The sequence below is a fragment of the Miscanthus floridulus genome, chromosome 6 (assembly GCF_019320115.1).
Source record: "Miscanthus floridulus cultivar M001 chromosome 6, ASM1932011v1, whole genome shotgun sequence".
Lineage (NCBI taxonomy): Eukaryota > Viridiplantae > Streptophyta > Magnoliopsida > Poales > Poaceae > Miscanthus > Miscanthus floridulus.
The window spans coordinates 78,754,370-78,770,705 of NC_089585.1; the positions used below are offsets into that span (position 1 = coordinate 78,754,370).

Below are 16,336 nucleotides of genomic sequence, written 5' to 3' on the forward strand. Positions count from 1 at the left end.
TTAGTTCGTTTGACTTGCAACTGTACCGCGAAGGAAAGTTGTATTCGAATTGTTAATTTTACATCCATCATCAAGCATCATGTTTTGTATTCCGCATCATGTTAAACATGGCATTGTTACTACGTGTAGTGAACGAAGGTGAACATGTGTAGTTAATCAAGTTACGGAGGAGGTTAATCCGTCTGTTGAGGTCAGATCGGATAATTGTGGAACGTCGCAGGAACCTAACTTTTCCGTCAACGAAGGCAAGCCCCGGATGCATTTAACCCTATCTTGTGTTTTACAAATTTTATCGCTTTTGCTTTTATATACTGCATTAAGTGATTAGGAGTCTAGTGGAAACCTAATTGGTGCATTATCAACCTTGTTTTTCCATATATACCTTGTTACCAGTTTTAATTCGTAAATAACTAGTTATGCTTAGTCATGCTTAGCTGGGTGATTACCTGTCACCTACAAGTTTTAAATGGATCTTTGGTTACTTATGTTATCATGAGATATGAGCATGGGAAGTAATAAATCTAGACTAAGCGGACTCGGTGTGTGAGAGCCACAAGACATGGAGGTCTTGTGAGCGGCTTCTTTCCACCTATGTCGATTAAGGTCCGTCCGTTGTTGAATTGCATGAGGTGAGACTTTGTAGTACTAACCACATACTCTGGTAAGCCTTAACTTGGCTATTCTATTACAAGAATGGCTACTCGCGCACTAGGAGTGAAGAGATGGCGGGAATAGCATGTACCCACGTGGCAATGGGCCGGATTGGTGGGGTACTGTATTCTCGGGTGGTGCGGACCCGTTCTTATTTTAGAAGATCTGATGGTAGGTTGATATATGTAAGTCGGGGACCTGCATATGTCATGTGGTCTAGAATCCCCAGCTGGGTTTATAATCGGTTTGAATCATCGTTGCTCCTCGGTTATGGAGACTCAACTCACTATTTATCATCATAGTTAATAACTAAAACTGGAGCTAGATTTGAGAAAGAGTTTGATATGAAGTTCATGATCTCATTATGGATCATGACAAATTCATATATTGTTCTTATGAAGTTTAAATATTGAAATACTGAAATTTTGTAAAGAGCTTTTACGCAAAAGAACTTTGAGTATTGTTAAAGCCATACCTTGAATCCCTGAGCCTGCATTCCTGAGTCTTCTCAGTTTTTATTTCGGTTAAGTCTTGTTGAGTACTTTTGTACTCAGGGTTCATTGACCCTTGTTGCAGGTGAGCCTCATGAGCAGGTCTATTTTGGACCTTGCTGCATGACTGTTGTTCCTATCGATGACGATAAGTGAATATGTGATCCTTGGGCAGGATGCTTATTTTGTGTGTTATGTTTATGTTAATTATGCCACTCCACTACTACTATGGTTTGTAATAATTATCGAACTTAGTTTGTAAGGTTTGAAACAACTGGTTTGTAAACTAAGTTATCATAAGACTTCTGCTATTTTACTCTGATGTATATATTTGAATAAATATTGTAATACTGCAATGACTCTGTAATGTGATCCTGCTCAGAAATTGTGAATGATTCGGGGTTCCCCGAGGACACCCGACAGACTTCTTAAGTTACCAGGAACATATGCATAGTTGTCAAAGGTCATTGGATAGTGACAAGTGCATGTGGGTCCTATAATTTAGGTGGTTCTGCCATAGAAGCTCTTGGACAACGCCAAGCCGGCTAGGGGCAAAGCCCCAAGAGTAATAGACGCAAAATCAACCAGCTTAATGAAGAAATCAAGTGCTCAAGCTTGCTAAAATGATGCTCTCACTTAATCCACTCTCCTTTCACTCAAAACCCTAAGGGAATCGAAGATTAGAGCAAAGGGGGAAGGAGAGGGGTGCTTTAGTTGCTTGGGAGCTGTTGAGCATGAAGTGGGTCAGCTATGAATGAGTCTGTCATGGTTAGAAGTGAAGAGAGTGGTATTTATACTCTAAGTGAAAATCTAACCGTTCAGATCTATGTCAGAAGTTCCGATGCAAATCTCAGGACTTCCGACGTTAACAGGAAGGACTGTTCACACAGGGTCAGAAGTCCGCGCGTGCAAGTTAATGTCGAAAGTCCCAGCAAACGTCGGGACTTCCGACGGTTGGAAGTTCTGACGTGCATCAGGAATTTCGACGAGCGCAGTTAAACAACCAGCCAGCACCGTTGATGCTAGGACTTCTAATGCACGTCGGGAGTTCTAACGAGCATAGATAGCCGGCCAATAGAACCATCGATGTTGGGACTCCTGACTTGGGTTGGGACTTCTGACTGTTGGGAGTTCCGACTCACGTCGGGACTTCCGACATCCATAGTCACCGCGAAGGCTAAGTGACTAGAGTCAGAACTTTCGGCAAAAGTCGTGACTTTCGACTGTCGGGAGTTCTGACTTACGTCGGGACTTCCAACACCGACAGTCATAGAAAATTATTCTATGTGCTCGTGAAGTGCTAGAGTATCTCTATTTTGATTTTATTTTTATGCTTGAGCAATCTATCTTCCTCAGACCAACTAAGTTTGCATCCCTCTATATAGTGCGGTGGATCCTAAACTCAAAAGCAAAAATAAAACCTTTGGAGAGCGCTTTGAGTTCGTCCACCTTTACAACTTCAAAAATTGAGGGATACCATTTCATCTTTATCAACTCTTTGATTCTTTGATGGGACTAATAGCTGCGATGTCTCATTAAGATCACATTAGTCCCTAATTTGGATGTCATCAATACACCAAAACCCACATAGGGGGTAAATGCACTTTCATAAATGATTCTTACGCAGCGTAAGTTAGTGTACCTATAGAAGATTGATTCGATAAAACTAGTGCCACTATCCTAGATAGACCATATTACTATGGCTTATACTTATTTACATAATTTATCACATCCTACCTTTTACAAAACTTTTGTTGATCAAATTTTAGGTTTTGAAAAGAGTTTTTAAACACGTAGACTCATTATTGGCTCTGATACCACCTATGGCAGAACCACCCAAAATAACACGCTTTTGGAGACGCTCGTCTTCCACTAGACACTAAGCACCTTGAAAGTGAGCTATCTCGGATAGTTCCATCGAGCACACCCTAAGAGAGAACTCGAACAATCCATATTTTACCGCCAAGATCTAATAATGAGTACAAGCTTACAATACTTAGTCTATTTTATACAACAAGAGTTCTTAGAAATTATTTATTACAATACTAGAGTTCAGAGTGCGATAATGAAACAGCTAAATAAAAATAAACATCTAGTGAAAACGATACAAGGATCCGTCTGTACCCACCAGAAGAATCCTCCACACAAGAACTACTCCTCAAGCTGCAACTGCAACATGGGTAAAAATAAACCCTAAGTATAGAATGTACTCGCAAGACTTACCCGACTAGTGAGAATAGTTTCCTGACTCTCAAGGATATGATAGACATTATGGGTTTGTTGTTTTCCTTTGTTTACGAAAGAGCATTACTAATAGTACGTCCTTAGTGTCAAGTTTTATTAGCAGTCATAATTACTTTATTAGCTAACTATTCTAGGTAAGCACCTGGTCTACTTTCAAGCAAGGGTTAAGCAATTAGAACTATTTCACCATGTTTTATCTTCCAGTTCTTACTACGGTGCTAGACCATAGCCAAGTCGCACCGTCTCACGGAAACGACGATTTGTGAACCAATGTATCCCAGCTGGGTACCCTGAAACACACGTCCCGCTTGCGCCCCTGGCACAAGCAAGACTAACCCATTCCACTCCTATCACAGGGTCCAAGTTCTCGTCCAAACTTGGACTCCAAGCCCCCACACTTGAGACCCGGTCTCAATATGGTACTTAGACCTCCACCTTTCTTCGCCTCCAATCAGTCGGTCCAAAAAGAGCTGGAACGCACGATAAGAGCGTAACGAGCCTTCCCGCTTCCATAAGTAAATATGTGCTCAGGATAATAAGTCTGTGACATGACTACCATCCACAGCAATAGACGGTCCTTAATCGACACGAACAAGAAAAACAGTGTAACCAAGCTCAGCCCCATTGGCCGCAAGACACAACCTGTTACACCCACCAATATCCATACTATATCCATGTTCGGTCTCCATTTTCTTTTCATCATTTTATTATGAGAGTAATAATAATAATCACCTATTGTGAGTAACAGCAGGTTACTCACGCTACCAAAAACCTAAGCATAGCAGCTACTCGAACTTACACTAGTAAGACTCTTAGGACAGGTATATCTATGCATGTGATTTTCATAAAATTCTAGTAAAGAGCATTTAACTACCCTAATGCTTAGTCTATTCTAAAGCCACAAAAATTACAGTGAGCACATAATAATACAATGAAGCTACTATAAAAATTTTAGGACTAAAGTTATCACCAATTTACCAAAAAAAAATTCATACAATAATTAACTTAATATTATTAAGCATCCTTAATTGATTTAATAGCCCCTAATGTCAACACATATAAACATGAACTAAATACACCAATAGATAGAGCACAATATTAGGAACCTAACAAAATTTGTTTCATAATTTTTGGATACCTACATGATTTTATATTAATTACCAAAGATCAGCTCAAAAATTAAATTACAAAACAATTTCTAATTCCTTATGAAAACAAAAAACGAATCTCTCCGCGCGGCCCACACACGCGGTGCAGCGTGCGCATGCACACGCAGCTAGCTGACCCAGCCCACGCAACGCAGGTCGCCCCGCGACAGAGAGAGCCCGCGCATGAGGCACTTTTGCAGCCAGCACCCCAGATTCTTCCCAAACTGCATCGGAGTCCTATCACTATTCCTATCACTCACAACTACTCTCGGTGACCATGCGCGTGGCGGCGCGGTGAGCGGCGGCATAGAGAAGCTACGCCGGCCACTAGAGGTCCACTTCGACCCGTCGGTCGGGCCAACACTCATCTAGGGTTCCACTACCTACACCTAGCAGTGACGTGGGGCTGTGGGACAAACTAGAGATGGCTACAGCGACACGTGGCTGGCCATGACGGTGGCAGCCGCGCCGATGAACTAGAGCTACTATGGTCCCAACCCGCTACCATGAGAGCATCAAGGGACTACCATAAGCCAAGCCATAGTGAGGGTTGGAGCGGAGAGCGACGGAGGGAGGCTGACCGCATGTGGCCGAACCATGCAGCGACGTATCATGGTGGCATAGTCGCATCAGCGGCGGAGTAGAGGCGGTAGTGACTGGACTGGGGTGCGTAGGGCTAAGAGGAGAGCAAGGCGAATGTAGTGGCACAAGTAATTGGGCTCGGGTGGAGAAATGGAGGTCTGCCCTCGGTCATGGCCGAGGCACGGCCTTAACGGCACGTCGGTGGAAAGGAGCCAAATTGGTGCTTGGCCGGGGCACCATCATGGTTGTGCAGGGTCCAGCGGCAAGAAGATGGGAGGGCGAAGGTGTAGACGGACGGAATTGAGTAGAGGTGACCGCTCTCTGGCTCGCACGTGGACGCGGCTCGACGGCGGTAGAGAGATGAGAATAGAGAGAGGGCGGTGGGGGTATAGCCGGTGGCTCGGCGTGTGCGCGCCTTGGCTAGATGTGGTTGGCACGACCGTGGTGACCGTAGTGCCATCAATGGAAAGGCAACGGCAAGCACGGCCACGTGCGCGCGGCATCCAATCGCGCCAGAGGCCCAACGCAAGGATGACGCGATGGCAGCGGCAGTGGCTGCGTCGCGATGCACGGTGAGCTGGCAGCACGGCAGCCCACAGGATAGGGGCAGCCGCACGGCCGCGTGAGCAGCAGCGGTGGCCCCACACCGCAGCGCCCCGATGGACCGGATGGCCGGCAAGGCTAGCCGAGCACGGATAGCGCGCGGGCATGCTCAAGACGCACCAACGTCGTGCCCCTGAGGCGTGATGACCGCACCCACTCAGGGAAACAGGCCGAGGACATGTTGTGCATGGTTTTTAAAGCTCCCACCGCGACTAAACCGCTGCTACAAAACCTAAACGGTCTTAGCTACACCTAAGATGGTATATGAGACTACCAAATCGGGCTATAACACTACACCACTCCTTAACTCGATTTCACAAAATAAATCACCAAACATTGCACTGTCGTGCTGCTTATATATACTTAAATTATTCTAAGTCCTTGAGCTGAATTTGATTTCAAGTTTCATTTTTAGGCTATTAAAAATGTTGGCTAGCAATGTTATTTTTCCACAACAAGTATTTCATTGTCGTCTGCAAAGTTCATATTTTAAACTTTAGTTAAGTGTCACATGTGTGTTCTATAGTGTTTTTGTTCAATCAAAATTGGTTTACAACCCTACTTGTTAACTGTATGAGTTATGGAGTAACTTTTTGTTTAACACTTTTATTGATCGATTTAATTGCAATGCTTCATCTATGCACTCCATCACATGCACTAACACATAAATATGATGCTCATAACATATCTTAGTAAATGATTTAGGGTGTAACACCGAGGGTGTTACAGTAGCACTTCTGTGTTTGGATACTCAACTATCCAGTTGGGTGACGTGAAGTACCAATCTAACTGCTCCAGCAACGGGTTTGATTGCATGTTGCTCCAAGTGTAGGCTCTCCCCTTCAGAGGTAGCTCAACGAGGCCCAGATGGCCAACTGCATCATTGAAGATGAAAGTATCACCCAGATTCCCTCCAGTCATGTTGCGGTTGCTTAGTGACCGATAGAAATTAAAATTGCCCCAAAAAATCCAGTTTTCATCATCATCAATGTCATGACCTCTAAACCAACTGATGAAATCAGAACGAGCCGGTTCAACGCACGGACCGTAGACTGTGGTTAATTTTCAGGTCTCATTGTTATGCATGGAACAAAAGCTCAATGTAATACCAAACTGTTGCTTATCGAGGACCACTCCCATGAAGATAGCACTGTTCCAGATAACTAGAATACAGCCCGACGCACCAAACAGATGCAGCCTGTTTGGTTGGCTGGTTTGTATCATTGCTGGTTGGCTGGTTTGTATCATTGCTGGTTCGTGAAGAAGTACTGCTGGCTAGTTTGTGTGAGAAAAATACTGTTCCGGCTGGAAATTTACGATCGTTTACGACAAGCCACAGCCAAACGAACAGGCTGATGGAATATAATCAAACTTATCAAATCGTTTGGGTGCAAACTTTCTAGGCCCTGTTCGCTTCGCTGAAAAAACAAGCCGAAACACTGTTCTGGCTGAATTGTTGTGAGAGAAAAATACGGTTCCAGCTGAAAAAGACAAATTATAAGAGAAGCGAATAGAACCTATATGAGATATCATATCAAAGAGTTCACGTTTTGTCTCCTGCAGACAGACTAAAGAACAAGAACTCCCTTCTATCTTGTCTCGGACCCCATCCCGTTTTTCTGACGCATTGATACAGAGGATATTCCAACAAAGTATATGCCAACTACGTGAATTCATCGATGATCATGTAAAAAGATGCGATATCCAATGTCACTAGGAGCATCAGGTGAAGATTACGCCAACCATCCAGATTGACGATTGATGTAGTGGCACACATCAGATAGATACTAAGATAAAGCACCCAGGAACATAGAGTTTAAACTTAACACCAACAGAGTGTTGTGCCCACACACGACAAGGTTCAGAGACTTAGCAAGGTTCACACGACAAGACACATGACGATTATGAAACAAAAGACTGATAAAAGGATAACTGATAGTGATGAGGCAAAAGATGAGCAGCTTCCCAGGTACTGCTTCACCAGATTCACTCGGCAACATTATCATCTTGAACCTGTGGAGGGGGCGCCTGCATCAGCGTGTCTTCAGTGAGATCACTAGGATCCACACTGCATTTGACTCCCTAGTCCTGCAGAACAGAGATAGAAACTGGGCCGGCTTCACCAGTAGCCTCATCAATCTGGACCACCTAATTCCTGCATCTTTTGGACGGTTCCTTCTCAATCCTGACAGGGCAGTAGCCTTCATGGCCAGCTGAAAGTCTCGAGCTGCGACGGACACTTTTCTGAACCAAAGGGGTACGAGCATCGCTGTTAGAGACCACCTCAGGTAAGGACATGTTTTTTCTCTTCTGCCTGGTCTGGTTAGCTTTGCGGCCCCTGGCTGTAGTTGGGCTGGGCCTAATCTGCTTCGTTTGACATTCAAACTCTGCTGGGACAGATTCAGTGCTGCTCACAATGCCATCTTCACTAATGATCAATTGTGGGGAGGCAGTCTGCTGAGGAGCTTTGCGTCTAGCTGCAACTGCGTCTGGCCAAATCTGCAATGCCAGTGCATCCAGGACCGGGCGCCATGGAACTATCTCGAGGCCTGTTGGAGCTGGGATCTGAGTGTCTGCATTCTGCTCTGTCACTGAATTCTGTTCTGTCACCAATGCTTTATCAATGAAGATCAGTTGCATAACTATGGTGGATGGACCAGCCTTACTACGTCCAAGCAGGCTTTTCCTCTGAAAGAGGCTGATAGTTGCACAGTGGTTCTGAATAGCAGCAAAACGCAGGCTGTCCTCATTGGGGGTGGAGGAGGCATCACTAGACGAAGTACTATCATCTGAGAGCTGAATCACCTCATCAATGGAGATATCAGGTCCATCAGCACGAAGAAACGTCATCGAGGAGCCAGATAAACCCAGGTCGAGCAAATCTTGAGGAACAGCTGGATGCTGAGGAACCTGATTTGCCTGCATCTGATTTCCCTGCACATTGTCGGCTACAAAGATGGCTGGGTTCAACTGTGGCCATGGCTCCCCACCTTCAGGCTCAGCATCAACTTCCATCCCCTCATCGGCATCATCAACCTCCATGTCATCATTGCCCACCATCCCGGCCTGTGCTTGCTGATGCTGTTGCACAGGGTGTGGCTGATGCTGTGCTGGGTGTGGGTGAGGATTTCCACCGAAAAAACCCAGATTGGTAGCTGCACCTTGTTGCTCGTTTTCCCAATTGGGCTCTAGCGGATTGGGACCCATGACGACTGGAGCATGCTCTGGATGGGGCTCACCGTCAAAGGGGACTGGGTCTTCTTCAGCAGGGAAGGCGTCTGGAAAATGCCCATCAAGGATGTAAACAGGCACTGACCAAGAACGACCCATACAATTAGGCTTCTCGGCACTCTATCTGGGCTAAGAAGCAGAACTTGCAGAAGAATTCTAGACTTGTTTTTGTCCCTGTGCCATACTAGCAATCGGCCATAGGGTGCAACAGCGGTTCTGATGTATAGGTCTTTTTGGAAATCCAATGGGAAGGCAAGAAACATCAACCGGCAAACCCGAATATAAGTGCAAGGTCTGTGATTGATTCCATCATCATGTTTAACAACTCTGACAACATGGTTCTGTCCTAGATTGAAAGGAGATTCTCTGACTAACTTATCCCGTTGTGCAACAGTACGGAGCCTGATCAAACCAAGAACAAGAGGGGAAAGATGAGCAGCTTCAGTACTAACCCTCTGTTCATGGTGCAGGAAGTTGCAGACAAAGTTGAGCGTCGGGCGGAGTTGATCGGCATGAGCCGGCATAGGATCGATAGAGACAATGGCATGGTCGTCGTGCTCTCTGGTTGGCTCACCACCGGGAGCCAGCCGTCCTCTGGCCGGGCGATTCCAGCCATGGTTGACGGTGAGGCCGGCGACGAGGAAAGCTTGGGGATTGACAGGGAAGTTGGCCATCGCGCCAATGTCGTCGCCGTCGAAGATGGGAGTGGGGTTTTCTGTGGGTTGGAGATGAACAGTGGACGGTGACGGCGGATGCAAAGAGGAATAGGGTATTCCCTGTTCTTGGTTAAGGGGAGCTGAAGCGTCCGGCTGGGACGGCGGACTTGTATTAGATTGGAAATTTTCTTGCTCTTGTTCCAAGTTTTTAGAAACCGAAAAATCCGTTGCTCCGGCACGGGAATCGAGGACAAGATTACTAGAAGGCGATATTTCTTCCCGTGGTGCACTCGGCTGAGGGTGGACGGGTATCTTGGGCCTCCACTCAAGCTGTGGATTAGATTGGGTTGTTTGAGCTTTGGGTCTCCATTCCCAGATGGGCTTAGGTGGTTTGGATCGGGCAGAGGGACAACGCCTCTTAATATGGCCCAGATTAAAACAGAGAGAACACCTCACTTTGGAGCGACAAAAACGCCTAGTATGGCCCAAGTCCCGACAATGAGAGCACTTCACGGGCCGACCCACCCACTTTGAATTTGAAATTGGATTGGGGTCACGGGATCCCACCACCGATTTCGCCGTGTTCATCGGCTTATCATTGCTGCCACCGGGATCTCTCCGGAGGATCGACGGAGATCCAAAAACCAAACGTTCAGGCAAATTGCTTGGATCCAAATGGCTGGAAAAGGAGCCAAAGGAGAGAGAGATATTCTGTTGATGCTTGACTTTGGGAGGAGATTGAACGACTGGTTTGGCAAAATGAACATGTTTCAACTTTCCTTTCTTTTTGGCCTCCTTTTTGGCCGATCTGGAGAGGACCTTGGTCCATTCCTTCTCCTGTTCAATCTCCCAGGCACGTTTTTCTCTCTCCCAATGAGGGGTGCCATTGTTCCAGAGATGAAAATACACATCAAAACTAGAAGTTGTGATGTGACAGAGTCTATAAATATGGAACCCAACCTCCTTGGAGAAAACCAAGAAACGGAAGTGGTTGTTGCTGAAAAATTTGACATGAAAATCTAGAGCCCTACCACCCAAACAAGATTGCAAAGCGAGAGCGACTGATTCCTCCGTTAAACGAAACAGGAATCTCCGAAAAGTAACCAAGAGGAAGAAAGATCCATCAGGTGAAGGGTGCGGATGATGTACCGGCGACTTGAAGCGCTGCCGAACTTCATCTTGGAACACCAGACCCCGGTCGAAATCAAGTCGATCGACCAGGTCCGATGAGGATCCCATGATGATCAACAGTCACCAAAGGATCACTGGCGAAGCCCATGGTTGCCGGCGGAGGGGGACGGCGTGGAGGGGGGGGAGCACGGTGAGGGTGGGGAGAGCCATTCTTAGGGCTAAAAATGCATAATGAGGGAGGACCTTACTAGCAGCGGAAGGCCCCTGTCCCTACTTCTTGAAACTACACTAGAGAATGCATTTTTTATGCTTTGTTAGAAGCTGCTGCAATTCAGGGTGCAGTACACTTGAGAAGGTGGGCTAACAACTAATTCCTCCATCACAAATAAATTAACTTTTATGGTTATCTTAAGTCAATTTTTTTAAGTTTAATCTAATTTATAGGCAAAAAAAACTATAATACTTCCCTCGGTTTTTGTTTACTTATCACCAACCTTTTACCGTAGCAGATTTGGCCAACCCTTTTTTCTTCTAAAAAATCTTAGATACTTCAAAGTATATACCAATAATCAAGTATGTAAAATGAAGGATCATATATGTGAAAACTTGATGTATCTACAAATCTTTTGCAGAAAAAACACATGGTAAAAGTTCGGTGACAAGTAAACGAAAACGGAGGGAAGTACCAAATAAGCATACTATGGTATATCTAACGATACTATGGCTTGAATTCGAGGAATGGATCCTCTGATCTGTGAGCAGAGCAAGACAGCTGATGACTGGCAAAATGGATATCCGTATGAAACCATCCTTTTCTGAGCTCAACGGATTTCAAATGAGATTGAGATGTATACTGACGATGCTGAACGAATGTAGCAGATTGCCATGACAGCTATATTGTTACTATCTTTATGTTCCTTTTGGAATGTACCACTATCTATATATTTGCTTATGAATACACTAATCTCAATTTTGTTGTTCTATCCTCTTCGATCCGATACACTGGTCGCACAGCTCGTTATTGTTACAGCGAAACGGAGAATAATCAGGGTGAGGGAGAGAGAAATAAAATAGAAAAAAAAAACTCGCGCCGTCGCACCACTCGCTCCCAGCCTCTCAGATGTCAGAGCAACCTGTCGGACAGGCTCGGCAGGCGGCGGAAGAAGTTGACCGCCGGCGGGGGCATAGGGTCCCGGAACATCGGGTGGCGCAGGTAGTAGAACCCGCTGGCCACGGCCACCATCTTGGGCGGCATGGCGTACAGCGCGACGGCCACGGCGAAGCTCACGCCCACGAAGATCCGGCTGGCGCGCGGGTCCCGCCAGCTCACCAGCGCCTGCAGCCGCTCGCCCTGCGCCGACACGTCGCCCATGACGCGCTGCACCCGCCCCGCCAGCGTGCGCAGCCGCTCGTACCGCAGCCGGAGGACCTCGGGCGGCGGCACCGGGTCGAACTCCTCCTCCAGCTCGTCGCCGTCCACCGTGTCGGCCTGCGACAGCCGCGCGTCCATGCCGGCGGGGCCCCGGGGCCGGAACCGGTAGTACCACACGCCGATCATGAACACGTACAGCGACGCCGTGGGCACCACCAGCTCCGGGTACCACACCAGGACGAGGTAGAGCGCGTGGACCAGCACGGTCGTCGACGGGTTGCGCCACCGCTGCACGCCGTCCAGCCACCGCGCCAGACCCACGGCCCAGGCGAGCACCCCCATGATGCGGAACCAGTTGGCCTTGGCGCGCCGCACGCTCCACGTGTGCGCGTCCGCGTCCAGCATGTACTTCACCACCTCCGGCCCCAGCGGCGGCTCCGAGCGCGCCAGCCACGTGGCCACGGTGCGCACGGCCGCGCCCCGGAGCGCCTCCTGCTGCGCGACGCCGATCGGGCGCAGGTAGTGCATGCGCGGCAGCAGCGGCGTCGTGTACGTGCCCCACGTGTCCGGGAGCTGCGCCGGTGACGATAACCGCACGGCGAGCTGCACCTCGCCCATCTTCTTCAGCCCCGACCGCAGCAGCACCAGCAGCGGGTACGACGCCGTGTACGCCCGGTTGCTCTCCAGCGTGGACACGCGCACCCGCACCTTCCCGATGCGGTAGTCCTGCCGCTCGTCGCCGGGGCCGGCGAACATGCGCCAGTTGTCGAACACGGCGACCGTGAGCACAGTGCACGGGTCGTACACCTGCCACGTGTACTGCTCGTTCCACCGTGGGTTGAGGCTGTCGGTGATGGTGCGCGTGCGCACCCACTTCTTGCCGTACTTGGCCACGCAGTACGCGTCCGTCGACCCCTTGGCGCCTCCCTTCGTCTTCATCGGCAGCAAGCCGCACGCTCCGATGATGCCGAGCTCCAGCACGCCCACCGGCGGCTTCCACAGCTGCTTCGCCGTCGGCCGGTAGTCACTGCACACGTGCGCCGCCTCGTCGAGCACGTGGTACCCGCCTTCCAGGCAGAGCCGAAGGTGCAGCCGCCCGGAGTAGAAAGCCGGCGGGCCGCCGGCGTTGCCGGGAGGCATGCCGATGCCTGACGTCCCGCCTTCGAGGGTGAACCATCTCGACGCGACGATCTGCCGCTCGTCGAGGCGCTGCTCTATGGTGGTCACCGGGATGGTTGCGTGGCCGAGGAGCGCGGGTTCCTTGATCATGGACCGATCCTCCACTAGCACGATGATGTTGTCGTCGAGCGGCTCGGACGCGACGAACATGAGGTCTTCGGACCACGCGAACGCGGAGCCGCTGCTGCTGGCCACTGACCGTCGTGTCCGCGCCGACTGGAAGCCAAGCTGTATCTTGACGCGCACGTCGAACGGCAGCCCCGGCAGCGGCGCCGGGACGCGCAGGTCCTGCGCCTCGATGACGGACGCCCTCAGGTACCAGAGCTTGGGCGACTGGTACACCTTGGAGCGCGTGTACGCGGCGTACGGCGCGTCGGTGTTCCACGCCTCCGGGAACGAGTCGTCGGCCTGCGTGCCGATCCACACCGCCACCATGATGTCCCCCGTCACCATGCCGGGCTCGCCGCCCTCGAGCCTATACCACTGCGGCGCCAGCGGGCCATCGGGCTGGTCGCGGACAGGCACGTCGGAGAGGTCGAAGCACACGCCGCCGAGGAAGGCTTCGGCAGGGGAGGGCGCGCCTCCGTCCCACACGGAGATCTCCAGCGTGGGCTCCGGCCTGGCGTGGCTGATGGCGAACACCTGGTTCCATTCGGGGTTGCCGGTGCCGGAGACGTCGCGGCCAGGCCGCGACCGGAGCGAGTGCGGGCCGGCCTGGACCTTGACGTACGGACCCTCGCAGGCGCGTATGCCGCGCACCCGCACGACGCGCACGAAGAGGTAGCGCATCGGCTCCACCAGGTCGTACGACGACGACTGCACCGGCTCCACGGACTCGCCGGTGGACACAAACCGCCCCGGGATGACGCGGGGAGAGGGCGCGTAGTAATCCGGGCCCAAGCCGCCGCTCGGGTGGCGCACGACGCGGACGCGCTCCGTGGCCATCCGCGTCTTTTGCACCTCGGGAGGGTACTGGTCGCTGGATTCCGGTTCCAGCGCTGGCCCTGGCTCCGGCTGCGGCGGCTCTGGTGGCGGCTTCATTGACCCGTGTGGCCCGTGTACCGGCGGCGGCATCATGGGGCCGTGGGGGCCGTGCGGCCCGTGCATCGGCGGCATCATCATTGGTGAGTGCATGTGCGCTTCCTCCACGTTAATGATCGGAGGTTGCGCCGCCGGCTGCTGCACTTCAACGGCGGCCTCAGTCGGCGCGGGCATATCTGGGAGCTCTCTCGGCGCTTCTGGCGGGACCTCCGGCGGCGGCGCGTTGTCGGCCTGCTCCGGCGGCTTTTCTTCCGGAGGCGGGGGCATTACTGCAGGCTCGTCGTAGTAGTAAATCTTGAGTCCAACCACGCCGCGGATCCAGCTGATGAGGCTGCGCTTCTCGAGCGGGAAGTAGACGATGCCCTCCTCGCCGCGGCGCGAGAACTGGGAGCCGTAGATGCGGACGCGGCCGAGGAAGTGGTTCTTGCCGCTCCCCCCGCCGCCGCCGGAGGGGTTGAAGCGTCGGTCGTGGTAGAGCGAGATGTCGAGAGCCTCGGCGTGCATGTTCGCCGGGTCATGCACGACGAACTCGAGGCGCTCGTGCCACTGCGGGTTGAGGTCCCGCGGCACGGTGCGCGTGCGCTTCCGCTGGCCGTCGAAGTCCACGACCGCGAAGGCGCTGGACGTGCCGAGGCCGTCCTTGGGCACGAGGTTGCGCGCGTCCACCACCTCGACGGCCAGCCTCCGCACCATCGGCGGCGGCCCCGGCGGCGGAGGGCCGCCACCGCCACCGCCGGCCGCCATGGGTGTAACCGCGGAAGCAAGCAGGGGAGGGTGGTGATTGAGCTAGGCGACGGTGTGAAAAAGAAAGCGAGAAGGCGACGGCGAAGGGAATACGGTTCCTTATTATCGGTCGGCGTGGGGTGGTGGAGCGATCAAGTGGTAGCTCCTTTTGCTTTTTTGGGGAGAGCTAGCGTGCTTTGGCGAGGGAGGGAGAATGTGTGCTAGAGTGAGAGAGGGGCAGCGCAGAGGAAGAGAGGAGAAGAAGTTGGTGTCTTTCTTGACGTGGAAGCTCTCAGCTTTGTGCGGGCAGAATCTGGTCTGTTTCTTGGCGCTTTTGAATGTGCGCTCATGCGGTGGGAAGTGCCGGTGGTGGCGCCGCCGCTGCGCTCGTTGGCGACTTCTTCCTCCTGCCCTTTTCTGTTCTGTGCACGGCTGCACCCAGCACCAGAAGTACTGGTTATACGCTCTGCTTACCTATATATATCACTTGGCTGATTTTTTTTCCACCATTAAATCTAGACCTAACCTCTTTCAATAGACACATCTCCTAGTTGTCATAAAACAAACAAGAGCCAAAGAGATCCGTTCACCAAAAAAAAAGGTTATCATAAAATGTAAATTTGATTTTATATCTCTTCGAACTACAAGTGGCGTCACAATGCTTTTCTACTTCACTTCTTTTCTCTCCTGCTCGCCACCTAAAATAGATATCAATGTTTCATCTTGGTCTTACGTATGTCCTCAATATCTATGATGGGTATTGGCGTGGGTCTTCTCATTCACCTTTCATGGTCTCTACCAACCAACCATAGAGATGCCAGGTGGCCTTAGACCTACCGTAGCGTCCACCTCCTCAGTGTCGATCTAAGTTTAGTAGACACCGGCAAATATGCCCGTGCGTTGTAATGGAAGACAAAAAAAACTATTTGTTGGGTTCATAAACTCGGAGGCCCTCGCAGACCGGCTTCCCAAATAAAGGCTCAGCCTAAGCTGACAACGTGCAACTCATGGGCCAGCCCAAGTATCGGAACGACGGGCCGGAAGGGCGATCCAATCACCGACTGGAAGACCTAGCCGAGGAGGAATGGTGCCTGCTTTCCGACTCCGACCCACCTCTCCGACCGGAGTGCTCACTTCGGTCTCCAGCCGTCTTTGGACGTCTCTCCGACCGGAAGGCCTAGCCAAAGCACTACTTTCGACTCCGACCCCACGTCTCCGACCGGGGTATGCAAAGACCATGCTCGCTGCTCTTCTCCGACCGGCGCAACCAGAGCCGACTGGGAC

General features: G+C 50.7%; 1 protein-coding gene across 1 annotated transcript; it reads right to left on the reverse strand.

Annotated features, from left to right (window-relative positions):
* Nucleotides 1-11,538: 11,538 nt before the first annotated feature.
* On the reverse strand, nt 11,539-15,461 carry LOC136458427 (protein QUIRKY-like). Its single transcript, XM_066458363.1, has one exon. It carries the CDS (start codon nt 15,071-15,073, stop codon nt 11,861-11,863), a length of 3,213 nt encoding a protein of 1,070 aa, XP_066314460.1. The 5' UTR covers nt 15,074-15,461; the 3' UTR covers nt 11,539-11,860.
* Nucleotides 15,462-16,336: the final 875 nt, after the last annotated feature.